Raw genomic sequence first — 26,485 nt, 5'->3', positions numbered from 1 at the left:
TAGAAAGACATGGCTTTTCGAATGCATTTACATTTTAAACTGGGACACATTTTCCCCAACTGAGCAAATGAGATTTGGGAGGATCCCCACTATTATTGCAATAATGCTATTAAACAATATTTCGTTTCTTTATTTACCCCCAAAAGCATGCAGTTAAAATTATGAATTTCAGCTATATGCTGCTTGTGATGTTTCATGTCTGAAGTGGAGAAAATAGTTACAGTAATATGCAAAAATTTCCAGATGTTTATCAAAGGCAGCTGACCGACAACACTTGTATAGCTGCTATTTCGGCATCTGCTTACTGATTGTGACTTTTAAATATCTGATGATTTTGATTGGATATCACAGCTATACTATATTGAAGAATGTAACATGGTACTGGAAATTAATATAGCTTTGTGTAGGGCTGTCACAATTATTACATTTGGCTGATGATTAATTGTCAAACAAATAATTGCGATTATGATGAATAATTGTCTATTTTAGGGCATTAATGATTATGATGATTGTCTGTTTTAGGGCTTTCACGATTATGACGATTAATTGTCATACAAATTGTCAAACTTCTTAAGGTGTATGTGTGCTTCACACATCTTAGGAGGTCATTTATTTAGTTTAACCATGGAATCGTATAAGTATAATAGAGATGTATGACTTATTTTAAGGCTTTAAAAAGTTATGAATGACATTAACATTTTTTATTTTAAATATAAAAATACTTAAAATATGTCTCTTTTTGGACAAATGTAATCTTGGCCCATTTTACATTTACAAGGTTTTATTTTATGTTATGTTTTTTAACCCAGCCAACCTAAATATCTATTATATTATATCGGCTATTATATTATGCAATGTCCTATATTTTCATTACCACTGCATGATTGAACCCACAATGACCAAACATTTTCCATTACATGATCAATAAATTAAATTGGAGTGTTTTGTATTCACTATCAAAATTCTCTAGTGTTGGGTTAGAGTCCACCTTAGTCGAGTCTGAGTCTTTAAACAATAGATTCAGAGTCCAAAAGCCAAGATCGGACTCAAGACCGAGTCCATAACAGGCAGAGTCCAAGTGAATCTGTTCATGAATCTAAATTAAAATTGTAACGGTAAACTCAACATTAATATTTTACTTATTTTAAGCTTCACAGCCTAGGTAGCTCAGTGAGTAAAGACGCTGACTACCACCCCTAGAGTTTGCAAGTTTGAATCCCAGGGCATGCTGAGTGACTCCAGCCAGGTCTCCTAAACAACCAAATTGGCCTGATTGCTAGGGAGGGTAGAGTCACATGGGGTAACCTCCTCATGTTTGCTACAATGTGGTTCACTCTTGGTAGAGCACATGGTGAGTTGTGCGTGGATGCCTCAAATCCTCAACACGCACTATGTCTCTGTGGTAATGCACTCAAATCCTCAACACGCACTATGCCTCTGTGGTAATGCACTCAAATCCTCAACACGCACTATGTCTCTGTGGTAATGCGCTCAAATCCTCAACACGCACTATGTCTCTGTGGTAATGCGCTCAACAAGGGACATGATAAGATGCACGGGTTGCGGAGGCAACAGAGATTCGTCCTCCGACACCCGAATTGAGGGGAGTCACTACGACTTGAAATGGGCATCCCAAATTGGGGCGAAAAATCACACATAAACAAAACTTCACAACAAAGAAAAACAGTTTGTCAATATAAATGTAACAAAAACACCAAATATATATTTTATGATTAGCATCCTGCTGAACGAACTTCAAATTGGTTTCAGAATGAAAGCATATGCTTTAGGTGTATGAAGACACAACTGTCCTTCAACACACATAGATTTTTCCCTCCACTCAAACATAGACTAAAGAAAGTGAAAGATGCGTTAGTCATTTCGCATTTTAATTCGTTTTATTTAAAATGATCCTTATCTAAAAAAAAAAATAAGTCTATACTGAGATTTCTTTCTGAATATTTTTTCTATATCTGCCGACTGATTTGGGAAAAATACAGTACATACAAATAAGTCAACAAAGTAGTAATTAGCACTCGCTGAGAAGTTACGTCTCACGATTTGACTGAAAATGCTACATCCAAAAACACTGGAAAAGCCCAATGATAATATTAGGGTCATGTCTAGTTATTTTCTAGTTAATTTGCAGGAAACAGCACAATGCAGGGCAGTTCTGTGTGCTGCTCGTGTACCTAAATCCCTGATGCGCAGCAGCTGCCGCAGCAGATAAAAATATATATATATTTTTTATATTTGCTTGAGCGGCAGCTGGGTTGGTCAGCAATCAGTCTGAAATCTTTAAATACCAACCAAAGAAAAAATTGAGCTTTTCTTTAACCGCAAAAACATGGATAATAATTTTGAGTCATACATTTAACAGAATTGTCCTTCAAAAGATATAGGCTAAATAAAAGACGTGGATAAGTTACCTGGTGGTTTACAATAAAAATAAAACATTTAAAATAAAAACATCATAACCAAATAATCTCATAACCTGAAGTTTAGCTTCATACATTCTAATTAAATTCTAAACAAAACATTTCACTGCCCAAAATATCCTAATAATTTATTACGCATGGTTGAATGTTGTAAACGGTGCAGCTCGTCAGTGCTTTGAAAATAGACAATCAAAAATAAACCGTTGCCGTTTATCACTTGAGAGTTGCTGTCTGCTTTAACAATAACGTTCCCCCCTCCTTAGTTAAGTAAACTGCAAAAGTTAATTAAAAAAAGTTATTCAAGCACTCCATTGCTGGTGCATTGGAGCAGACCGTGATAAAGAAGTAGCCCAAGACAGACCTCATAGTGTCTTTGCGAGTGTCATCTTCCTTAATATCTTCTTTTCTTCCTCTCTTTTCTTTCTTCCCATCCTGTAGTTCAAGGCAGGGCTTCTAAAGTTGTAAAGGGAAAGTGCAGTGTATAAATATAGTTATGAATAAAGTTTGGATATCGTGTTAAAGCAAAAGCAGGTTCCACAGACACAGACTGAGACTAGTAGAGGATGCTAAAAGAAACATCCATTCTCTGTTCCCAATCTGGTTATCTGCCTACTGAGGCACAATTTTAAGGAAGTCTCAAAGCAAAGGCTGTTCCAAACGATAGGCAAATGTTGGCTGATAACTGACCTTGGTTTGGATGGCATCCTCATTTTTCATTTCTTTCTTATCCTGCTCCGTGAAGCCTCGTTTTTTGCGCTGGGATATAGCAGATTTTCCAGTCACAACCACAGTTTGGCCAACTTTTTCAGTGCGCTGAGATGGGTTATCCTTCTGGATTTCTTTAGACTGAGGAAGATGGAAAGTAAACTTTAAGCTCTGCTTTGTTCGTTTTTTTAATTCAATTTTTAGTTAAGAGACAAACCCACATGAAATTAGGGTGTCATGCAATTCAAACTGAAAAAAGTTAAACAATTTAGATTTAGTATGATCGCATATGATTATAATCAACATTAGCTGAAGTGCTTTCGCGAAACAATCGCTAATTTAAAATAGTGCATGCTTAAGAAGTTTCTAGTGAAAAGAGAGGAAAAAAGCTCATTCATCAAACTTGTTGAATTTTTTATTACCCACTATTTTAATTGTGCAGTGGAGGGGGGCGGGGCCGGGCTAGAATGTCGCGGGCCCGGTCCCCAATCAGCCTGATGGGGCGCGCGAGGGGATAAAGGCGGCCGGTGACGACAGTTCGAGAGAGAGAGAGAATTACAGGCATGTCCGTCATGTGTGTGTTTATGTTTGTGCTTTTGTTTTAAGTTTAATTAAATTATTATTTATATTGACTAACCGGTTCTCGCCTCCTCCTTGCCCATCTTAACCCCCTTACAGTAGTACGTTAGGCCAACATGTAGATGAATAAACATGCAGAAGTAACTGTCAAAGGGTAAAAAGTGGAGTCATGAAATGGAAAAACCCTTAAGAGCTGAAACCACGGAAGTTTATGCAGCTCTATGCCAGCTCTAATGCTCAGTTATGTTTGAGAGTTTTCCAGTTTGCTCAACTTCTGCCACTTTTATTTAAACACAAATCTTACTTGATGTTTTTTATTATTCTTATGAGGAGCACTCAAATGTAGATTTAGGCCTTTCCCAATTGATGACTAATGGTTACTCATAAAGTTATGTGCAATGTTTCAGAAGTGTTTGAAGAGCAAAATAGAGAGCTCGAGTGAGACATGAAAAGATGAGGAATCTTTGAACAACTCACCCTTGTACCACCTGAAGTGGAACGGGTTTTCTCATGTGAGGAAGATGATGAACTGGAGGATTGCGAGGAGGATGAAGACCCAGAGTCCGTGTCAGAGGAGGAGGAATCACTGGAGGAGGAGGATTTTCTTCCTCTCTTCTCTACCTCCTTATCCCTTTCTCTTTTTTTCTCCTCTGGTGCGGATGAAAGAGGTTTACCCTGATCCTCATCTCTTCTGAGCATCTGACATTTAGTGTCTTTGCTTGCCTCATTATACTTTGGCCCTTTGCAAAACTCTGAAACCACTGTCTTCTCTTCCTCTTGGGCAGCCAACTTTGGAATCTTGCTCTCTAGCTCTTGGGGTGCTGAAACAAGAACTCCTTGCCTCAGAGTCTGTGGTGATTTTTGAGGTGCCTGAGCAATATCTTTCACTGGTTCCCCAGGCTTAGAGGCTAACGGAATGGAAGGGGCTTGGGAAGTAGGGATGTCTGAGAAGGTACAAGGTCTCTTCAGAACAGAAGTTGGAGAGGATGGGAGAGGAGTATTTCTGAGGAACCGGGACTTCTTGGAAGATGATTGAGGGGATAATGGCATTGGTGGCTGTTGTTCGACAGGCTCTATAGATCGAGCATCTTTGCTGGCACTTTGCGATTTCTCTGCCTTATTCTCATTAGGCTTCTCTGATGATGGACTCTCGAGAGGATGGGCAACTGAATGGGAGAGACCACAGATATCACGACCACGCTTCCACGGATGAAAACGGCTCTCCCTTTCTTTCTCTTGTTCCTCTTTGTCATGTTTCAAAGCCTTTTCTTTTTCCTCCTGCACTCTTTGTTGTTCCAAAAGTCTTTTCTCCCCCAGGGCTCTCTGCTTCTCTTCTATCAAAGCCTTCTCTTTCTCTACTCTCTCTTTTTCCAACACTCGATTCTTCTCTTCTGCTTTCTTCTGGGCTTCTCTCTCATGCTCTTGAGCTAGTTCTCTCTGGAACCTCTCTTGTTCCAAAACTTTCTCCTTCTCAAGTCTGTCACTCTCCTGCCTCTCCTTCTCTTGTCTCTCGCGTTTCAGAGCAATTTCTCTTTCCAGCCTCTCCTGTTCCTTGGCCTTCTCTATTTCTTGTCGTTCACGCTCCAAAGCAGCTTCCCTCTCCAGTCTCTCCTTCTCTAAAGCTTGCTCTCTTTCTTGCCTTTCTCTCTCCAAAGCTTGCTCTCTTTCCTGCCTTTCTTTCTCCAGTCTTTCTCTCTCCAAAGTTTGCTCTCTTTCCTGCCTTTCTCTCTCCAAAGCTAGCTCTCTTTCTTGCATTTCTTTCTCCAAAGCTTTCTCTCTTTCTTTCTCCAATCTTTCCTTCTCCAAAGCTTTCTCTTTTTCTTGCCTTTCTTTCTCTAAAGCTTTCTCTCTTTCTTGCCTTTCTTTTTCCAATCTTTCTTTCTCCAAAGCTTTCTCTCTTTCTTGCCTTTCTTTTTCCAATCTTTCTTTCTCCAAAGCTTTTTCTCTTTCTTGCCTTTCTTTCTCCAAAGCTTTTTCTCTTTCTTGCCTTTCTTTTTCCAAAGCTTTTTCTCTTTCTTGCCTTTCTTTTTCCAAAGCTTTTTCTCTTTCTTGCCTTTCTTTCTCCAAAGCTTTTTCTCTTTCTTGCCTTTCTTTTTCCAATCTTTCTTTCTCCAAAGCTTTTTCTCTTTCTTTCCCCAATCTTTCTCTCTTCAAAGCTTGCTCTCTTTCTAGTCTTTCTTTCTCCTGCCTTTCTCTCTCTAAAGATTGCTCTCTTTCTAGCCTTTCTTTTTCTTGCTTCTCTCTCTCCAGTCTATCTCTTTCTAAAGCTTGCTCTCTTTCTAGCCTTTCTTTCTTTTTCCTCTCTCTCTCTAAAGCTTGCTCTCTTTCTAACCTTTCTTTTTCCAGTCTTTCTCTCTCTAAAGCTTGCTCTCTTTCTAACCTTTCTTTTTCCAGTCTTTCTCTCTCTAAAGCTTGCTCTCTTTCTAACCTTTCTTTTTCCAGTCTTTCTCTCTCTAAAGCTTGCTCTCTTTCTAACCTTTCTTTTTCCAGTCTTTCTCTCTCTAAAGCTTGCTCTCTTTCTAGTCTGTCTTTCTCCAGCCTCTCTTTTTCCAGTCTTTCTCTCTCTAAAGCTTGCTCTCTTTCTAGTCTTTCTTTCTCCTGCCTCTCCCTCTCCAAAGCTTGCTCTCTTTCTTGCCTTTCTCTCTCCAATCTCTCCTTGTCTTGCCTTTCTTGTTCCAGAGCTTGTTCTTTCTCCAGTCTTTCTCGCTCTAATGCTCTCTCCCTTTCCAAAGCTTCTTCTCTTTCCAGTCTCTCTTGTTCCAAAGTCTTCTCCCTTTCTCGCTGCAAAGCCCTCTCGTTCTCTTCCCTCTCCCGAGCTGCTTCACGTTCCTGTCTTTCCTTTACTTGTGCTTTTTGTTCTTCTAAAGCCTTCTCCCTTTCCTTTCTCTCCTTTTCAAGGGCTTTCAACCTCTCTTGCTCCCTTTCTCTTTCCCTCTTTTCTTGCTCCTGCTTCGTGGCATCCCTCTCCTCCATCACTGCTGTCCTGACAACACTTACGGGAGCCTTACAGTGTGGAAAAGTGCCCTTAACGCCCTGTTTGGAGATTACAGAGCCAGGGTAGGTCATAACTGTTGCTGCATTAGCTGTGCGGGTAACTGTAGAAACACCTGCCTCTTGGTGGCCTCTTTCTGCTTGACCATCTACTCCCTCCCTTTCATGCTTGACTGTCCCAGAAAAAGCTCCTTCAGATGCCATTTTTCTTGCCAGTAAGGTCAGAGGTCCTGGCTTGCGTCCTGTGGAATCACCAGCTGGTTCAGGGCTACTGCTACGACTGTCACTACTCGAACTACCAGAGCTAGAAGAGCTAGACATGTGCTGCCTAGATGGGGGCTCACCCGGACTTGGAGGGCTCTGTTTAGGGGTGTCTGGAAGGGGGAAAGAGAGTTCAGGTGGAGGGGATGGGGGAGGAGTGGGCTGTCTGAGCTGCTGTGATAGTAAGGGTATGTGTTGGGGGGGTGGCTGTGGCTGTTGCTGTGAGCCACCAGATCTTTCCCTCACAGGTTGGCTTTTAAGCGGTTCTGCACGGCAACTCCGTGCATTCATGTTCCACTCCTCATCCTCGTCATCATTGTCATCGCTATCATCATCACTATCGACTTGTACATGGCTTGAGGTTGGCATTCTTTCACCAACAACCCTCACTGACAAAGATGCTATTCCGGCAGGCGGGGCAGGAGCAGAGTGGGACGGCTGCCCTAGCATCTCTTTCTCTTTTCTAAGCTCATCGCCCTCACTTGCTGTAGTGAGAGGTTTGTGTTGGTCAACCAAGGAAGGTTCAGCATTCTAGAAGAGAGAAAAATGTGTTAGACTAGGAAGGCAAAATTCAGGCCCAAAAAAGTTACACAATCCTAAGCATGCAACAAATGATGTTAACTAAAATAATTAAGGCTTAAGAAGTAACACTTTGCCTTACCCTGTGCAAGTACAAACAAGATACATATTATCCAACCAGACATGGTTTACCTGAAATCTGTACAAAACTATGTAAGCAAAGGATTAATACTTCTGTTTCTTACCTGGTTAGGGGCAGGAGAGATTGTGCTATCATTTGCCTCAGTATGGTCTTCCTGATCGGTTCCTAAGAAAAGCAAAAGTAGCCAAAATAATCACAAATACAATCTTAACCATTTATGGTCTAAATGGGACCTATTGTACAAATTACAAGCAGACCACATTTTTTTTAATTTACATTTATGCATTTGGCAGACGCTTTTATACAAAGCGACTTACAGTGCACTTATTACAGGGACAATCCCCCCCGAAACAACCTGGAGTTAAGTGCCTTGCTCAAGGTGGCTGTGGGTTTCGAACCAGCGACATTCTGAATAACAGCCCTGTGCTTTAGCCACTACGCCACCACCAGACCAAATGTATTTATTGCATAAATGCCAAAATATTACACATTAACAAAAGTTCCCATATGTTCTTGTACACGTCATTTTGAATACCAGTGTTCCATGTGTTACCTGGTTTTAGAGTTGGAGAACTAAATATTATTCTTGGTAATGAATAGTTTTTAGATTATCCAAGATAAATCATATGTTGATTAAATCTCATTTGAAAATTACTTCAGCAAAAAACACACAAAAAAAATATCCCTTGAAAATCACTTTCCTGTATTAAAAAAAAAAAAAAGCACTAGTAGTGTGATTTTTTTAAAGACGTTTTTAAAGACGAAGTGGTTTCAGCTAGTCGGTGAAGGGGATCAAGTCATGGCATTTGGAAAATTATAATCTAAGCACAAACAGACCACGATTTCACCTGGTATTAAGATGTGTTTGATTTGGTGATCCAATCACAAGTGGTCAGCACTAAATATAGGTGGAAATGGAGTCCAAAAAATTGTGTGATCAGATCACTGAAACCAAAAACAGAGGTAGTCAAAAAAGCATGTGACCACATCTCATTTGAAATCCATCCAGTATTCATCCCGGAAAGCTGCAAAGCACCACCCTACATCTGTCAATCAACCGCAGCACTAAAAACAAGAGTTTAAACTTTGCCGGTTATGTGCGGATTTAAAAGGAAATAACCGTCCGATCAGAAAACTTGAAAAAGTGAATACATTTACAAGTACGAGAATTTCACAGAAAATGTTCAGTGTCAGTTTCAACATGCTGAGACACAGATAAAAAGCACACACATATGAGGTTGCAAAAGGTTGTGTTCGTGCTTAAATCAAATTTCAGTTGTATCTGGGAGAAAAAGTGTGCTTTTTTTGTCTTTGACACTTTTTGTGGTTTAATATGATGTCTTTTTGTGGTTTATTATGATGAAGAAACACAGTGACATAGTGATGATAGATGTACAGTATATCAGCATGAAATCAGAGACCTCCCCTTGAAATTACAGGAGATGCATTTGTTATGCATGATAATACCAGATGGAAACAGGAATGCATTTCAGATGAACACATGTGATCGGATCACCGAAAACTCATCTTAATACCTCTTGGAAACTAGAGTTGGGGAAAAAAATATTGATTTAGTTATAAAGCTACATTTTTGAGACAACTGATTTTAAATAGTCTCTTGAAAGAACAGAATTAAATTTAAAAATTTTTTTTATTTAAAAGTTGCTATATGTAAAACAAGCATTTGACATGGGCAGTGCAGTCCAAATTTGAGAGAGTTGTCTGCCCCACCCCAGACTCTAAGCTCATCCAGGTTGCCAGAATGTTCACACGCAAATTAGCCAACCCAGCATCCGTTTTAAAGGATTTCTGGGCTTTAACCAGTCTCCATATCTCACAGGCACCTCCAATATTTATCCTTGTTGTACTATGCCTCTGGTCATGGTGGTTTTTAGACAGATGATGAGGCTTTTTTGGTCAGGTGGAATCTGTTATCTCTGATCCAGTTAGATTGCTGGCTTCCATGGTTACAGCACGCAGTGTTGTTTACCTGCAAACGTGTTCAAATCTGGCAACCCGGCGGTGTCTAAATACTATTGGTGAGTGGGCAGTGGCGGGGATCACACAGGCCAAAACATAAACAGAAATTCCGGCCCGGAATGGTAACTTCAAAGTAGAATATATTGGCTGTAGCATTGTTATCAGAGAAGCCAGTATTTCAACTTGCATGTTTCCCAATTCTCTAATGACATTATGATAATTTTATGATTTAGTACAGTAAAAGTATTACATATAGCACCTTTAATGAAAAAATACATATTTAGTTTAAAATGCCAACTCAGTGATAAGAGGAATTTGTGCTAAGTTCTTCTTGAACAGGTTTTCTCTCCGAGAAGTTTCGCCTCTTCACATTTTAACGTTTAGTCCTTTTATTGACCGCTGCTACAGCCACCAAAGCAATTCTTGTTCACTGTCTGGCATCAAATCCTCTACTTTGGGTAATGTTCCTGTTATTATGCATAATCCATAGGTTTATTTGTAAGGTGCTGTGGAGAGTATTTTTCAGGAGTCATTCTGCATATTATGTCTGATACTGGCTTAATAAATAGTTGCAATAAAAAAGGCTCATCAAACTGTTGGATGCCATGAAGTACATCGCACGGCCCAATATTTATAAACAGCGCTGTACTTCTGTAAGCGGATATCGCCCTGTGACTCCAAACGATCCAGTTATGCGTCACAGATTTTGTTTCGGAGCCTTTATGCTTTTTGCATTTCTTACTTTGATAGTGGGATGAGGAGGAGGGTGGGGCCGGGCCGTGACTATGTATGCCCGGACCCCAATCGGGCTAATCAGCCGTGGAGAGGGATAAGTGCAGCGTAATGTGGCAGTTTGGGATAGAGAGAGCCACACTCAGCTGCAGTGTGTCTTTATGTTGTGTCTTTTTGCTTTTAAGTTCCTATTAAAATTTTACTTTGATTCTTCTCTGCCGATCCTTTCAAGCTCTGTCAGGTTGGATAGGGACCATTGGTGGACAACCATTTTCAGGTCTCTCCAGAGATGTTCGTTTGGGTTCAAGTCCGGGCTCTGTCTGGGCCACTCAAGGACATTCACAGCGTTGTCCCTAAGCCGCTCTAGCGTTGTCTTGGCTGTGTGCTTGGAATCATTATCCTGTTGGAAGGTGAACAGTCAATCCTGACCAGTCTCCCAGTTCCTGCTGCTGAAAAACACCCCCACAGCATGATGCTATCACCACCATGCCTCACCGTTGGGAGGTTATTGCTCAAGTGATGGCCGGTGCCTGGTTTCCTCCAGACATGATGTTGGGAAGTGAGGCCAAACAGTTCAATCTTCTTTTCATCAGACCAGAGAATCTTGTTTCTCACATTCTGAGAGTTCTTTAGGTTCTTTTTTGCTTTCTTGCACTGAGAAGAGCTCAATGGAGTGTTGTAGTGATGATTGTCCTTCTGCAAGTTTTTTCCATCTACACACATGTTCTCTGGAGCTCAACCAAGGGCCTTCCCTCCCGATTGCTCAGTTTGGCCTGGCGGGCAGCTCAAGGAAGAGTCCTTGTTGTTCCAATCTTCTTCCATTAAAGAATTATGGAGAACACTGTGCTATTGAAAACCTACTATGCAGCCAAAAAAAAAAAATGTGTGGCCTTCCGCAGATCTGTGCCTCGACACAATCCTGCCTCTGAGCTCTGCAGACAGTTCCATTGAACTCATGGTTTGGATTTTTCTCTGATATACATTTTCAGCTGTAAGACCTTATATAGACAGGAGCTAAATTTCAAGCATCATAGCAAAGGGTCTAAATACTTATGTCAATGTGATATCAGTTTTTTCTTTTTAATAAATTTGCAAGTTATCAAAAATCATTTTTTTTGCTTTGTGATTAAAAATCATAATTTAAAGCATTTTAGCATAAGGCTACAACTAGTGCTGGGTGATATGGCAAAAAATATCATCACAATATTCTTTTTCATATCATTCGGTATCACAAATTTGTTTGGATTTCCAAAAAAATAATAAATAAATCTTCACAAGTCTTAACAAAACTGCGTTGGGGGCCTAGACACAGCCAATGCAGTGGTGTCTGAGGGATCTTCTATGAAAATATTACAATATCTTATTGTTATAATATATTAGTATATTATCATCAAATTAGGACATTTTCACTTAGGGGTGTACTCACTTTTGTTGCCAGTGGTTTAGACATTAATGGCTGTGTGTTGAGTTATTTTGAGGGGACAGCAAATTTACACTGTTATACAAGCTGTACACTCACTACTTTACATTGTAGCAAAGTGTAATTTCTTCAGTGTTGTCACATGAAAAGATTTTATTTACAAAAATGTGAGGGGTGTACTCACTTTTGTGAGATACTGTGTGTGTGTGTGTGTATATATATATATATATATATATATATATATATATATATAAAATTTATTTATTTTTTTACATTAAAATTATTTTCATATTTCTTTTCATACAGATATCCAAGTATGGGGGCATAGAAGCACTTGTGACTGAGGAATGATACTGTATGGGGGTTCAGGGGTATCTCCAGAGAAAAACTTTTGAAAATGTGAAAGTCTGAATGGACTATTTCTCTATTTTCATTAAAGTGAGAAAGACTAGGCTACAAACTAGTAATTGTTTTGTCTTTCATCCTTGTCAGAGATGATGACATCTGAATAATTTCACAAAATTAGAACTGAACTCTATTTGTTCATTATTAAAGGCTTTACACACATGTGGGGAAAAGAGGAAGCGGGTGCGGACTGGGACAGGGCATCAGTGAAGCGTGTTTCAGTGGTAGATAAAAATAATCAATAATACAGCGCAGAAAGATCAGATATGACGTAACCGGCACTGTTGTTTTAACGTGCTGCTCACTAGAGATGATGAGAGGGCGTAACCGTCGTCATGATAACTTGCAGTCAAGATGGAATCAATCTGGGATCCAGAACGCGATGACCTGCGTAGCGGGGGCAATAGGAACTTCATACATTCTGAGGCTGTGTTTCCACTGACGCTGAAGAAATCCGCACAAAGCCACTCCCAACGCTAGGGAACAGCTTGCCCGCGCTGCTGTCAATTTTACAATCCATGTCGCGAGCTTGATGCTCTGTTTCCATAGGAAAGAATTGAAAGCACTCGCTCACATTTGCTCAGCACACGCCAGTGGAAACATACGACAAGAAAGCCAAACTGCTAGTGTTTTTAGCAACACGCATATCTAGATGTAGAACACAGGCTAAATAAGACTCAAACGCTTATCGATATCGTGGAGTTTTTTTATCGCGATAAACATTGATATCGTTTTATCGACCAGCCCTACCTACAACTTAACAAAATGTGAAAAAATTAAGGGGTCTGAATACACTGTATTTTAAAGTATGCAATAGTAAAATATTCATATCCAAAATTCTTCACTTTAATGCATTAATTTAGGGCTCTCTGATTAAACTCATAAGCCTTTATTTAACATGAAGAAAGACTTTTAAGTTTGTGTTTCTTTATTTTATCATCTCAGGCACGACACAGGGCTGCTGTGTCCCTGCGTATCATTAACTCTCCGTGAATGAACCCACAACGAAAAATAGCATTTGCCATAACACAATCGTTAAATTAAAGTGAAACCAGAGCACTTTGCTTTCACTAAAATCCTTCATGTTTTCGCGAACCTCCGCAGAACATCTGCAGATGGTGCAGCAATCACAGCGCTTCAAGTTCGGTTCAGAAGTGGTTAATCTTCACTTGTTCTTAAGGTGAGACAGTTGGAGTTTAATTGAATGACACACTGAAACACGTACTTCCTTCCTTTATTTGGACAGTAAAATGTGACTGCAACTTAGTGCTAAATAATTGTGGTTCTCTCAAACAACTGTGGTTAGATTAAATAACCGGGATCAGACCATTAATTAATAATTGCAACGCCTAGCTGAGCTAAATGTCTATATATCCTTTTGAAATGTGTCTTTTAGATGAATTTTTACATTTTACAATATTAACACGACTAGTCAACTAATAGATTAAACAACACATCGACTAGTCGATTACGAAAATTGTTATCTTTGCATATGAAAAATTTTACCTGCAAATTCTGCATCACAGAGCAAAAGAAATGTCAAGTCAGACAACTTTTCTTCAGTAAACATTAGATAAAAAAAAAAAAACGCAATACAGATTTCGCAATGTACAATTGAATCGACTACTAAATATAGATGTAATATCGAATCGGGAGGTCTGTGGCAATTCCAGGACCTAGTGGAAACAGGGTGATACTTCTGTACTCACCATCAGTTTCTGCAGCCTCTCGTGCTTCTCTCTCCAAGCGCTGCCTGAGAAGCTCTTGTTGTTTGGCCAGGTACTGTTTAATAAAGCTGTTCTGACTCATCTCCTCCCCAATCTAAACAAGCACACATGTAAGGCAAAATGGTAAGTTTGCTTTAGTGCAGGAAAGCTATGCTTATAAGTAGTGTTGTTACAAAATGTCATTTGTCAGTACCAATACCAGTGAAATTTCACGGTTCTCGATACCAATTTCATTACCACCGCAAAAATACGCTAATAGGATAATGTGCTATTGAACACACATTGTTAATTATTATTATTATTTTTCCAGAAATTTACCCAAATTTTTTTTTTAATTTCATCATGAAAATGGTGTCTAATAAATAAATTCTTACAACTTTTAACAAGTGAAAATAGAACTTTTCAACATGCCATTCCATTTTTTTTTTGCAAAACTTTTATTAGTATTATGTCTTGCTTGTGATAGTTTTATTAATTATCATTATTACAGTGAACATTACATTTTACTAAACAGTTGTAATATATTTGTATTCAATTTCAGGCGTGTAGATTTTATTTTGAATTATGCTTTTATTACGACATGTGTTTTTTGTCAGAATATACACTTTTCCTGGAAAACAGTTTGGGTCTCGGCACAGTGATCATTGAAGACTTCTAAATCAAGTCTTTACACAGGCTTTTGAGTCTGACAAATGCAATGTAGGACACTGTTTTAATGGGTTTGTATTTTAGATTACTGATGTTTGTGTATATGGTCATTTTTAAATGTTATGTTTTAAATTGTATTACTGTTAAGCACATTTAAGTGCAGATGCTATGATTTTACTTGTATGAATATAAGTATGAACATATATTTTTTACATGTGCTGCTTGGTTCACAATGGATTAGTGCTCTGCCATCTGATACATGAATGATTCTCAATGTCAGTGGAGTTTCTAGTGGATGAGTGGTCGGATTTAAAGTATGCAGCTCTTCCGCAGTATGATTGCAGCCTTCAGCAGTTTAGTACATCACACTAGGACATTTTAATTTGATTAATTGTCTATTTCAGTGTACAAGGAGTAATAGAGCACATGTTCAAAATAAGCCTGTGAGCATTTCAGCAGTCATGTGTCAGACATACATATAGCTGGTACCTGATAGAGTCTGTGCTCGGTACTACTGGTACTGCAGAAACACTGGTATCTGTACAACTTTTTTATTTTAGTATCGACTTGGAACCAAAGTACTGACAACACTACTCACAAGAACAAATGGTAGCATGCTCGCTTCTACTATAAAATTTTATAATTCAGCTCACCCGGGAGTTAGGTTGCAGACCAATGTGAGGTGTGGAGGTTCTCTGAAGGTTCTCCAACATGAGAGCCTATTACACATGCAAAATGAAAGACACATTTCATTAACTGTACTAAATTTTGCACTTACATTTACTAATTTGTTTAAAGCAGATGAGAGAAAGACACTTTAGTGAAGGGTTGCCCTTGAAACATATAATAACCTCTTAAGTGTTGCATTATATGTAGTAAGCTGCGAGCTTTTCAACATGACTAAACTGTTTAATTAGAGAAAACGAGAGAAAGCAACAAAGGAGACAAGAGATGTTTTCATTCATGAATATTTCAGATAGAGTAACTGCAAAAGAAATAAAGTTATTTCTACATCTGTTTAAATACCTCTATTTAAGTATGTGAAACAAATAGTAGATTGACGACCCTAATTAGAAAAGTGAGACAGACAGACATTTGTTTACATCTGCTCGGCAAAAGTAACTTAAGCGGCGGCGCCCAAACACATCAATCAATCAAATCCTCCCACCGACGCAAGGTGACGTCAGTGTTTATTTTAAAAAGAAATAGACATTCAAGATACTAGTTTCGACAACATGTCTATAATCGCTCTCTCAAAACCAAAAAACTCTGATTTAAAAGACTTGTTGGTAAGCGCGTCCCCGTCTCATGACCCCCACCCCCAAACACCTTATGCACTAACAAAGCGCGACCCCGCCGACAACTTAAAAAAACCTCAGTTCATAGCCATCCAGAGACATGTAAACACAACCACATCACTCCGAATCCGCTGCGACGCCAGTCCTCACACAGAACACAGGCAAAACAAAGATGCACAGAAATTAACTGGAGCTTTTGCACGTATCGAACACATACACAGACAAATCATAGCGGGGGTACACGATGACACATTACAAACTGCACGAGAACCCCAGCTAGTGCGCGCTAGCGCGAGACCCCCGACGCTCGGCCTCCGAATCACGGCCCTCGGACTCCGGCTGAGAAAACAACAGCTCCCACTCACCCCCTTGAGCCTCTTAATGAGAGCATTCTTCTGACCGCTTTTCGGAAGCCCTCTCTCTTCCAGCGCCGCTTTCAAATCAGCCACCCGGAGCGAATGGAGCGGCCTCCCGTCCAGCGTAACGTCCTCGAGGTCCGCCATCTTGACTCCCCTCGCTCGTTCTGTAGCTCGCGCAGACCGCAACGCCTTCGCCAGTGACGTCAGCGCGCCATACTCGATTCCGGAAGAGGCGGAGTCGATACGGTGAACGTCAGAAGTTGTTTGATGAAGTATAAGGCCAATAAACATGTTATATGTCTAAAAAAGTATCTTGCTCATAATGTTGGTGTCCAGATTGGGATTGCTTACATTCCGTTACAACATTAAACCAATACATAGCAAACAAGTACGCTTTTTAGCCAGTTTAATATTCAAACTGTAGGCTTATACTGTCGGCGTACACTATTGGTTTGATAAATAAGATACATATTGTGCTATATCTTTTTTAAAGTAATGGCAAATTGGCTGAAATCTCTTGCCCTTCAATCACGTAGTAGGTTCATACTTGTTTTTTGAGAAATGGTTCGCCACAATTTCCCCAATCTTAGACGAATCATTAAATTAAATAATTATTAATAAGAATAAATAGAATTTCGGATTTTATAATATTTTGGGTTTGCCAAGGGTCAAGGCCATAGCCTTGTATAATCTATTCAAGCAACATATGCAAAGCCCCCACCCCACTGTCAGACAGCAGATGCAATCGGTTTAATGAACAGCGAGTAGCTCCGTTTGCACTTCCCTGCTTAGCTCAGTCGATATCCATTTCCCCACCTGTTTACCGACGCTGAAAGTCACAACATGCTTTTTTTCGACGGAAGGTGACAAATCTAACTGCAACGAGGGTAACATTTTATTTCTGGTCATGTTTTGATGCATGTAAAAGGGAGGTTGCCCGTTGTGTTTTGGCCAGCTAGCAATCTAACGTTAGCGAGCCCATTGTAAGGAAGTGTTGCGCAAGGGAATACAACCATGCAGTTCAATTACAAATATTAAGATGGAAAAATGGCACCATTTTATTAAGTCTTTTTACAGGTGTAATGATATGTGTCAATATGTATAAAATGTGGCTTGCTTGATGTCATATGATGTTTAGTTTACCTATAAAGTTTTGTATAGTAAACATAAATTCAACAAGTCTCTTTAAAGATTGTAGATGTGATTATTATCATCAAGAAATTGTCGGTTAAATGTTCCTTTTCTGTCTTTATTAGAAATGGCTTGGTTCCATCAGGCTTTCCAAGGCTCAAGCCAACCAGATGCTTCAATGATGCCTCAAATGGCAGAAGATCCATCCCAAACACAAGTCTCCAACTACACAACTACACAGTTAGGAATGTCTGATAGACAAGGTTGGTCAAACCTTCCTCCAGTCCCCATCACAAACTTTCCCTCTGTCTCAGGGGGCATGGTACCCCAACGTTTGGAAGAACTGTCCTGCACATCCCTCAACATGGGGGCAAGAGTAGACCCCATGCCATTGTCGTATGTGACACTTCAGGAGCAGCGATGTGCGCTCAGTTGGTTTTTGGGATGGAATCCTGCTCAGAAGGAACGCTTTCTGGAAGATTTGATCTCAAAGGCTGTGCCTGGAAAGGTCTCCAGTTTATTGGATCAGCTCAACACATTACAGGTGACTTTGACAAAAGATGCTTTGCAGGTTGAGTTTTGTTAGTATAAGTCCATGTCTGTTAGCTTTGAGTAGAAATGTGCTTGAATAATCCTAAAAGTGGACTAAAATTAACCTTTCGGAGTTATATATATTTAAAATTGATGGGAAAACGAAGAAAAAATATTCATTTTGAGTATCTAACATTGACCCTTCCCAAACACCTGCCATCAGCTAGCAATGGCAAGTAGCAATTCATGGTTCAAGACTGTGACTTAAAGGAATATTCCGGGTTCAATACAAGTTAAGCACAATCAAGAGCATTTGTGGCATAATATTGATTACCACAAAAATAAATTGTCCCTTCCTTTTCTTAAAGGTGCATTGAATAATTGTTTTCCTCATTAAAAAGGTTTTAACTCCTGAATACATTCATGGTATTTTTTCAATATCTGTAGGAAATCATGAATACTCTCATTGCAATGAAGACTCCAGTCATAACACTAAACATGTATAAGCTGTTTTATTCTACATGGAGGGGTCCGCACATGGGGGCTGCCATTTTAGAATCTCATAACCAGCCGAATACTACTCGCTTAATCCCAGTAACCGTCATATTATTTGGCACTTTCACTCATTGATTAAAGTAATCATGGCTAACTGTGAATACTACATTTCTGCAATGGCATCTGAAACTGAAAACTATTGATTTTGACACAAAGGCAAAAGTTACCGAATGCACCTTTAAAAAAAAAAAAAAAAAAGGAAAAATCAATGTTAAAGCAAGGCACTTACAATGGAAGTGAATGCGGCAAATCTGTAAATGTTAAAATACTGTTTCAAAAATATAACCACGAGACATAAACAAAATGCTTGTGTTAACATGATTGTAGTGTGCTAAAAATCGCTTACTAACCTTTTCTGTATTACGTTATAGCAGATTTTGGTTATAGACAATTTAACAACTTCGTTGCCACGACAATGTAATTTCAATTTACAATGACTGTAAAAATGACAATATACAGCTCGAATAATATATGAGTTTTACCAGAGGAATTAATATAAGTACTTTTATAAAATTATGAACTTCACATTTTTGTCTTTAAACCCTAAAAAAAAACATTGGTCCCATTCACTTACATAGTGCCTCACTGTAACCTTGATTTTTGCTTTTTTTAAAGAAAAGGAGGGACAAGTCGATATAAATTCTTTGTGGTAATCAACATAATGCCACAAATGCTGTCGATTGAGCTTAACTTGAACCTGGAATATTCCTTTAAGTATTGTAGGTAATCTTTACTCACACACTGTCACAACTTTTACTCATATTTTCTCTCTGCTTAAGGTGAATGATCGCCCACCCAACATTTTTGAATGCCAGTTAAGGCTGTGGACACAGTGGTTCGAGTCATGGAGTGAAGAGGAAAGAAATGCCTTTTTAAACAGTTTAGAGGAGAAGGACCCTGTCTTTGTTGCTTACTTCTATAGCCGGGTTGCTGGAACAGCAGGCAGAGATTAGAAAAGGCCCACTCTTCAAAGGGAAATTGAAATCCAGTCTTCTATAGACTGTTATACTGGTGTAGGCTATTTGAACATCTATGCACCTAAGATATTCTTCCTTAGTTCAAGGAGGAACTGTTGACACTTAAAGGAATATTCAGGGTCCAATGCAAGTTATGATCAATCAACAGCATTTGTGGCATAATGCTGATTACTTGTCATTCCTTTAAAAAAAACAAAAGCAGCAAAAATCTGGGATACAGTGAAAAAAATCACAATAAAAAGTGAATGACAATCCATAAAGGTTCAAAATCTTACTGTTCCATATGTATAGTCACAAGACATACACAAAATGAGTGTTAACATGATTATAGTGTGATAAATTCACTTACTAAACTTTTCTGTGTAAAGTCATAGCCAATTTCTTTAACACTATAAACCCTAATATGACCGTGTTAATGACAGTTTAAACAACTTTACAGCTAAAATAATGCATGTGTTTACAGAATTAAAGAAAGTGCTTTTATAAAATTATACGTTTCACATTTCTGCATTTAAACCCTCGCTTCCATTTTAAGAGCCTCACTGAAACCTAAATTTTTGCTCATAAAGACAAGGAGGGACAAGTAGAAAATATTGTTTGTGGTATTTAACGTTATGCCACAAATGCTGTCAATTGAGCATAACTTGTGTTAAACCCTGAATATTCCATGAAGAATTTCTAAATTGAAAGCAATTTCTTAAACTCTTGTCAATGGAGAATAAACCTAAAATATTTTTGTGTTCTAAGATGAAAATAAAAATGTAAATGTTTTCCACACTTTATTTGTGGTTCCTTCTCTTGGATTTACCAGTTCAAGTTGATTAATATGAATTTGGAAAAAGACAAAAAGATCAAATAAATGTTGATGTTAATCAAATATGGCTGCTTTATTTAAGTAAAAGAGTCAAAGACATTCAAGCATACAATGGGGAGTAGTCACTCACAAGCCAATTATCAAAGATGATAATTCTTTTTCTATTTATGTTTTGCGTATTACAACAACAGACTCTTAATACATGGAAATCATTACTGGAGCCACTTGGTGGATTGGACTTCTTTAAAGATCAAAGGAGGGTCATTAATACTAGAATCACTGCACGCCTCAATATATGGATAGAGTTTTCCCTGAAACTCATTGCCACTGAACTTATAGATTACCTGCCTTCTTTCCGCATCATAAAAGGTTATCACTTTCCCGTTAAAATCCACCAAGACCCCAATAACAGGTGTATCTGGTAAATTAAGTACAACTGGATTATCAGCAATAATAACATGTTGTCCATCTCTTTTCCTGAGAAGAACCCAATAGCCAGATTGAGGGCCATATTTTAGAATGCCCTTTCTTTGAGCTGATTCTTTGGCCACTCCCACAGCATAACAGTTTCTTCCAGCTACCCCTACTTCCCAGTACTGCTTTCCAGAGTCATATCCATTTATTCCCAGAACTGCAATGGCTGTGTTATACCGCTCAGGGTTGTCGGGTACATTCTGAGCTAATGCAGATGTTCGTGCCTCTCTATCATCTTGAGACAGGATGAGTCTGCGGTGTGCAGTGTTTCTGTTTAGCCTGGGGAAATCTGACAAAGTGAAAAGATATATTTCAGTTCAGTTACCATTTTTTTACAGGCCATACAAAAGGTAAAATGCAGCAGCTACCACACAGCAGGAACTGTAACTGAGGAAAATAGCTTCCTTGTTACTTTGCTTTAGTGTGGATATTTGAGAGCACAAGTTAAACCACTCCTTGTCTCTCCTCACTGGCTGCCGGTTGATGCATGTATCAAATCCAAGGCTCTGATGCTGGCATACAGAACTGATGCTAAGGAACATCGCCTTGTTGTACCAACACAAAGAGGCACTAAAACACTTTCCCGAACTTTCGGCTTCATCATACAATGTTGGTGGAATGACCTTACCAACTCCATCCATGAAGCTGACTTAATTTTTTGAATGTCTTCAAAAAACCGGCTAAAAACACATCTTTTCCATGAGCACTTAACCAGTCACTAAAAAAAAATGAATTCTTGTTGCACTGTTTTGAATGCTACTATTCTGATGCTAGTGAAATTTTGTAATATGGCAATTTTCGTACCACAGTCTCCTTAAGATGATTCGCTTATGTTTTCCTCTTTATGCCAAATGAATAAACGTAAATGTATAAATGTTCTCACACTCCCATTTCCCCTGAATCGGAGGATAGTTGAGCCAAACCCCATCTGTCACCGGTCTCATTATAGTTTAAGAGACCGATTTCAGTCATAATTTAAAAAATAAATAAATAAATGTGTAGTTATTTGTTTTGCTTATGCTTTTTGTTTACTCTGTGAATTATAATCAAATTGAGATCACTAACTTACCAGTCTTGGGTGTTTCATTTGTTTTATTTATAGTTTCTGAAAGAGTTGAGAGAAAAAAAAGGGGAAAAAAAGGTTAATGAACAGAAAATATTTTAGGCAAACAGTTATTTTTCTCTTGGATAAAACAAATATCTCACCTTCAAGTTCCTTCACCTTTTCAGTAGCTTCTTTCAGTTTTTGATCAAGTTGCTTATTCTCATTGATGACATCTATAAATATTGTGCAAATATTCAAATATGTCAGTTTAAACTGGGCAAAAAAGCAATCCTCCTACACTGCAAACTCTAATGGTCAAAATAGGAGATTAAAAAATGAAGTGTTATATCATGCGTCTTTGTGCAAGATTAATTTATAGGGGGACTTATTAGTGTTTAATATTTTGTGTTTTTTAGAAGAGATTCTATGTTGGAGTTTGGGGGGTTACCATTATGGTGAATAGTGGAGTTTGAGCTTAGATTGAAGACAGGTACAAGATAATACTATTGTATATTGCTTTACTGATTGATCAATTGCTATGCTAATCAAAGCTTAGTGTTTCTAATCAGCATGCATTCAACATGCTAGCATTAATTGTATTAACTTGTTTTAGCTAGTACTAGCTTGCTTTAAGTAATAAAATTGAGATTTTTATTTTGAGAAGTTTAGAGTTAAAATTAAAGTGGTCATCAGAATGTATTTCTGAGTTATCTTACTCAATATTTCAAGTTAAGAGAAATGAACACTTGTGTAGTACAAAATTAAAATCGGAATGTTGTATTCTTAAAAAATTGTATGTAACTGATTGGCCTAAATTTTTTGAGTTCTGCTAACTTATTAGGGTTTACAGTACAGATACCCTAAGACCAAATATGTGTTACGTGCATCGTTCATTGACTGCACCATAGATTTTTGCAACCCACTGACCTTTGGATTTTTTTTTCTCTTTTTCAAGCTCAGCCTTTGACTTATCATTTTCTTTTTCCAATGTAGAAATGGCTTCTTCCTTCTCCTTGAGTTTGCGGTCCTGGTTCGCAAGCTCTTGTTTTTGTTTTTCTAACTTCTCCTTTATGTCTGAAAAAGCAGACAAAAAATCAGTTAAAAGACTCGTAAAAGAACGTATTGCGAGGCATAGAACATTTCCAAATAAACAGATAAAAAAAAAAAAGTAGTCCAACTGATTCTACTGCATTAATGGGCTAAATGTGATGGTTAATACTACAAAACTAATCAAGACAAGCTGATTGGGCAATTAAAAAAAAAGAATTATTTTATGGTTTTGGAGATGTGAACTTGAGCCTGAGCTGGAGACTACATAATAAAAGCACATGTCTTTAAAGGGATAGCTCACCCACTCTCATCATTTACCCAGATGTGTATAAATATTTTTAGAAGAACATCTCAGCTCTGTAGGTCCATAAAATGCAAGTGAATGGTGACCAGCTCCAAAAAGGAGATACATTTATCATAAAAGAAATCCACAAGGCTTCAGTGGTTTAATCAATGTAACCTGAAGTGATCCAGTTGGTTTTGGGTGAGAATAGACCAAAATGTAAATCCTTTTTCACTGTCCATCTTGACAGCAGTCTTCTTGACGATCATGATTTCAAGCACGTCCAAAAGTTCCATCTAGCACTCTGCATATGCGTCAAGCACTAGGAAGTGTAACTGAGCTTGAAATCATGATCGTGCCTAGAGACTGCAATGACAAGATGTTCAGTGAAAATCTTTTTATATTTTGGTCTGTTCTAACCAATATCCAACTGGATCACTTCAGAGTCGTATGAATTACTTTTATGCTGACTGTATCTCCTTTTTGGAGCCTTGGAGTTCTGGTCACCATATACTTGCATTTTAAGGACCTACAGAGCTGAGATCTTCTTCTAAAAACAGTTCTTTGACAGTATGATCATACCAGAGATTTCTTTCTGTGTTTTCTCCTGCAAATTATTTTTCTCCTCTGTGATTTTCTTCAGGTCTTCTTTCAGTTTGTTCTCCTTGTTGACTAAAATAAAAGGTCAAACAATTACTAATTACTGATAATGCATAGGTGACTATTAAACCAAACTTTTTAAGGTATGAATTTTGAAATGTTTGTGTTAGATTATCTGGCAAAATGGGGGTAGTTATCTCCATTCATAACTTGATATTTCCTTACTCAAGGCATTATTTTCATCATTTTTATCCTTTAGTTGTGCTTCCTTGTTGACAAGTTGCTGGTCCTTTATTTTCAGTTGTGTCTCTAGTTCTGAGGCCAAAAAAATTACAAGATAACAACATGAATCTCATCAAGTGCAAAAACTCCAATGCATAGTTTTAAACCATTTTTCAGGTGTATAGACTGAGAGTTCAGTATCAAACCAACAATTCATCTGAATGGAAGCCCTTTGTGTCAAGTACATTAATATTGTTTATTGACTGTACAAAAGGGGTTTGCTTCCTACTGACCATTGCTTTTCTTCATCTCTTTTTCAAGCTTGTCCTGCGTATTACTATGTTGCTTTTGCAATGTAGAAATGGTGTCATCCTTCTCCCTCAGTTTCAAGTCCTTCACATTGAGCTCTTTTTTCTGTCTTTCCAATACCTCATTTATTTCTGATGAAAGGCAGACAAATACAGTTAGAGGACTCAACTTGTGTGGGTAAGGAAAATTTCAAATGAACATATTTAATTAGAAATGGTCATAGTGAATTTTCTGTGGTATAAGGGGTCAAACTTGAGGGTATGAAGACTAAAAAGCACATTAAGACTTGACTCCAAAGGCAAGTAAAAAGTTATGTACGAGAAAATACACTAGCAATGGATTAAGTTAACATTCAGTTCAGATCTTCACGAGAGGCCCTGTTCAAACTCATGTCATAGCACTATTGTTACTGACAATGTTCTGCACATTGATCATGGACAATACAGATGATTATTGCTCCCAATGACCATTGCTTTTTTCATATGCTTGTTTCAAACTTGACACTTCTATCAATCTATTCAGAAAATGAGAATAAGATAAGACTGAATAAGACGTGGGAAATCTAAAAGAAACTTTATGGTCGGGCCTATGAATTTTAAAGATTATTTTTATATTCATAGAAATACTGTATCTGAAGTAAAAAATAGTTATAAAGTACTATAGACATTTCCATTACTTTTCAGAATTTTACATTTACAGTCCTGGGGCCTCATGTATAAATGTTGCATACGCACAAAAATGTTCGTACACCGCTTCTCACGCTCACGTGAGATTTATAAAAAAGTAAACTTGATGTGAAAATGAGCGCACCGCCATGCAAGCAAGTGTGTAAATTGGCAACTCTAGCTGGACAATTAATGAACTGAAAAGACTGATTATTATTAATTCACCATATTTAAAATAAAAAAAGTATGTAGTTATGTACTTGAATCAGAAGTAATCGTTATCAAGCCAATGGTAGGCTATATTAATTTTATGTAAGTAATTGAAAAGGCATTCAAATATAAGCTGTAAAAAGCAAATATTGGTTTTGGATGTGCTGCGTTTGGAGGACATTCCCATGTCATCATTGAGAAGGAACATGCAGTAACTTAAATGACAGCGAAGATTTCTTAGTTTGTGATATTTGTTGTTCCCAAAGGCTACAGTTGTGGCCAAAAATGTTGGCACTCTTGGTAAATATGTGCAAAGAAGTCTGTGAACAAAAATGTGCATTGCTTTTCCTTTTGATCTTTAAAAAAAATCACAAATATCTAAGCTTTAATTGAAGTAAAACAATTAAAACAGAGGAAATATCTAATTATTAAATACATCTTTTTCTCCAAAATGCATTGACTATAATTATTGGCACCCTTTTATTCAATACTTTTTGCAACCTCCCTTTGCCAAAATAACAGCTCTGAGTCAACTCTTATAATGCCTAATGAGGTTGGAGATCACATGGCAAAAGATCTGAGACCATTCCTCCACACAGAATCTCACCAGATCCTTCAAATTCACAGGTTTTCTATGGGGTTCAGGCCAGGGGACTGGGATGGCCATGGCAGAACCTTGATTTTGTGGTCAGTGAACCATTTTTGTGTTGATTTTGTGTTGATGTGTGTTTTGGATCATTGTCCCATCCTGCTGGAAGATCCAGCCAGGGCCATTTTAAGCTTCCTGGTAGAGGCAGCCAGGTTTTGATTTTTTTATCTGTTGGTTTCTGAAAGAGTCTGTGATGCCATGTATCCGACAAGATGTCCAGGACCTCTGGCGGAAAAACATCCCCACAACACTGAAGATGCTTGAGCTTGTTGTTGGATGAGAGCAGAGTTTATTTTTTTCTTGAAACCCTCCTAAACAACTTGTGGTGATGTAGGTGATGTCTGAGATTTTTTGAGAGTTTCTGACCCTAAGTCCCAACTACTTTCTGCAATTCTCCAGCTGTGATCCTTGGAGATTCTTTGGCCACTTAAAGCATCCTCACTATGCGTGGAGACAATATAACACACATCCTTTTCCAGATTGAGGCGAGTCACTTCGCCACTACGGACTTAGAGCGCATTGGGAATTAGGTATTCCAAATTGGGGAGAAAAATCACAACAAATTAAAAGATATCCAGTTGATTAGAACTTGTTAATTATTGCCCTGATGGTGGAAATGGCCCATTTTGTGAAGCTCAACATCCTTTTGCTGCACATCAGAACTATATTGTTTAGTCTAACCCACTGCGATTGATGATTAAGGTAATTTAGACTGTGTGTTACCACATATTTATACCCCAGTGAAACAGGAAGTAATGGCTGAACA

General features: G+C 38.2%; 3 protein-coding genes across 6 annotated transcripts in view; 1 reads left to right on the top strand and 2 right to left on the bottom strand.

The window, feature by feature from the left end:
* LOC127648847 (apoptotic chromatin condensation inducer in the nucleus-like) overlaps window positions 1–16,378 on the bottom strand; it is a 29,807-nt gene extending 13,429 nt beyond the window's left edge. The window contains exons 1-8 of one of the 4 annotated variants that reach the window (XM_052133632.1): window positions 16,211–16,356; window positions 15,201–15,266; window positions 13,882–13,993; window positions 7,739–7,800; window positions 5,743–7,505; window positions 4,200–5,676; window positions 3,126–3,284; window positions 2,800–2,891 (exon numbers count right to left, since the gene is read on the bottom strand). In XM_052133632.1, the coding sequence (XP_051989592.1) occupies window positions 2,800–2,891; window positions 3,126–3,284; window positions 4,200–5,676; window positions 5,743–7,505; window positions 7,739–7,800; window positions 13,882–13,993; window positions 15,201–15,266; window positions 16,211–16,348 (3,869 nt within the window). In that variant the 5' untranslated portion in view covers window positions 16,349–16,356. Of the gene's footprint in view, window positions 1–2,799; window positions 2,892–3,125; window positions 3,285–4,199; window positions 7,506–7,738; window positions 7,801–13,881; window positions 13,994–15,200; window positions 15,267–16,210 lie in introns of all 4 variants that reach the window. The other 3 variants (XM_052133634.1, XM_052133633.1, XM_052133635.1) reach the window with 3 other exon arrangements.
* A 550-nt stretch (window positions 16,379–16,928) lies between these two features.
* Window positions 16,929–20,190, top strand: c9h14orf119 (chromosome 9 C14orf119 homolog). The gene is made up of 3 exons (XM_052133607.1): window positions 16,929–17,091; window positions 17,461–17,879; window positions 19,201–20,190. The coding sequence occupies exons 2-3, from the start codon at window positions 17,463–17,465 to the stop codon at window positions 19,372–19,374; spliced, it is 591 nt and encodes a 196-aa protein (XP_051989567.1). The 5' UTR covers window positions 16,929–17,091; window positions 17,461–17,462; the 3' UTR covers window positions 19,375–20,190.
* A 67-nt stretch (window positions 20,191–20,257) lies between these two features.
* Window positions 20,258–26,485, bottom strand: part of si:ch211-14a17.10 (nuclear factor 7, ovary) — a 278,448-nt gene continuing 272,220 nt past the window's right edge. The window contains exons 2-8 of the mRNA XM_052133608.1: window positions 24,180–24,327; window positions 23,890–23,979; window positions 23,647–23,736; window positions 22,659–22,805; window positions 21,893–21,964; window positions 21,756–21,791; window positions 20,258–20,975 (exon numbers count right to left, since the gene is read on the bottom strand). Of these exons, the coding sequence (XP_051989568.1) occupies window positions 20,425–20,975; window positions 21,756–21,791; window positions 21,893–21,964; window positions 22,659–22,805; window positions 23,647–23,736; window positions 23,890–23,979; window positions 24,180–24,195 (1,002 nt within the window). The 5' untranslated portion in view covers window positions 24,196–24,327 and the 3' untranslated portion in view covers window positions 20,258–20,424. The remainder of the gene's footprint in view (window positions 20,976–21,755; window positions 21,792–21,892; window positions 21,965–22,658; window positions 22,806–23,646; window positions 23,737–23,889; window positions 23,980–24,179; window positions 24,328–26,485) is intronic.

Source organism: Xyrauchen texanus, chromosome 9 (assembly GCF_025860055.1).
Source record: "Xyrauchen texanus isolate HMW12.3.18 chromosome 9, RBS_HiC_50CHRs, whole genome shotgun sequence".
Lineage (NCBI taxonomy): Eukaryota > Metazoa > Chordata > Actinopteri > Cypriniformes > Catostomidae > Xyrauchen > Xyrauchen texanus.
This window is presented reverse-complemented; position numbering and strand designations above follow the sequence as displayed.

What these genes read in the sequence shown, in the direction of transcription:
- c9h14orf119 (XM_052133607.1), top strand. Translation starts at nt 17,463, where the DNA reads ATGGCTTGGTTCCATCAGGCTTTCCAAGGCTCAAGCCAACCAGATGCT. An exon ending in ATCAGCTCAACACATTACAG is followed by an intron (nt 17,880 to 19,200) that starts GTGACTTTGACA and finishes TCTCTGCTTAAG; the next exon opens with GTGAATGATCGCCCACCCAA.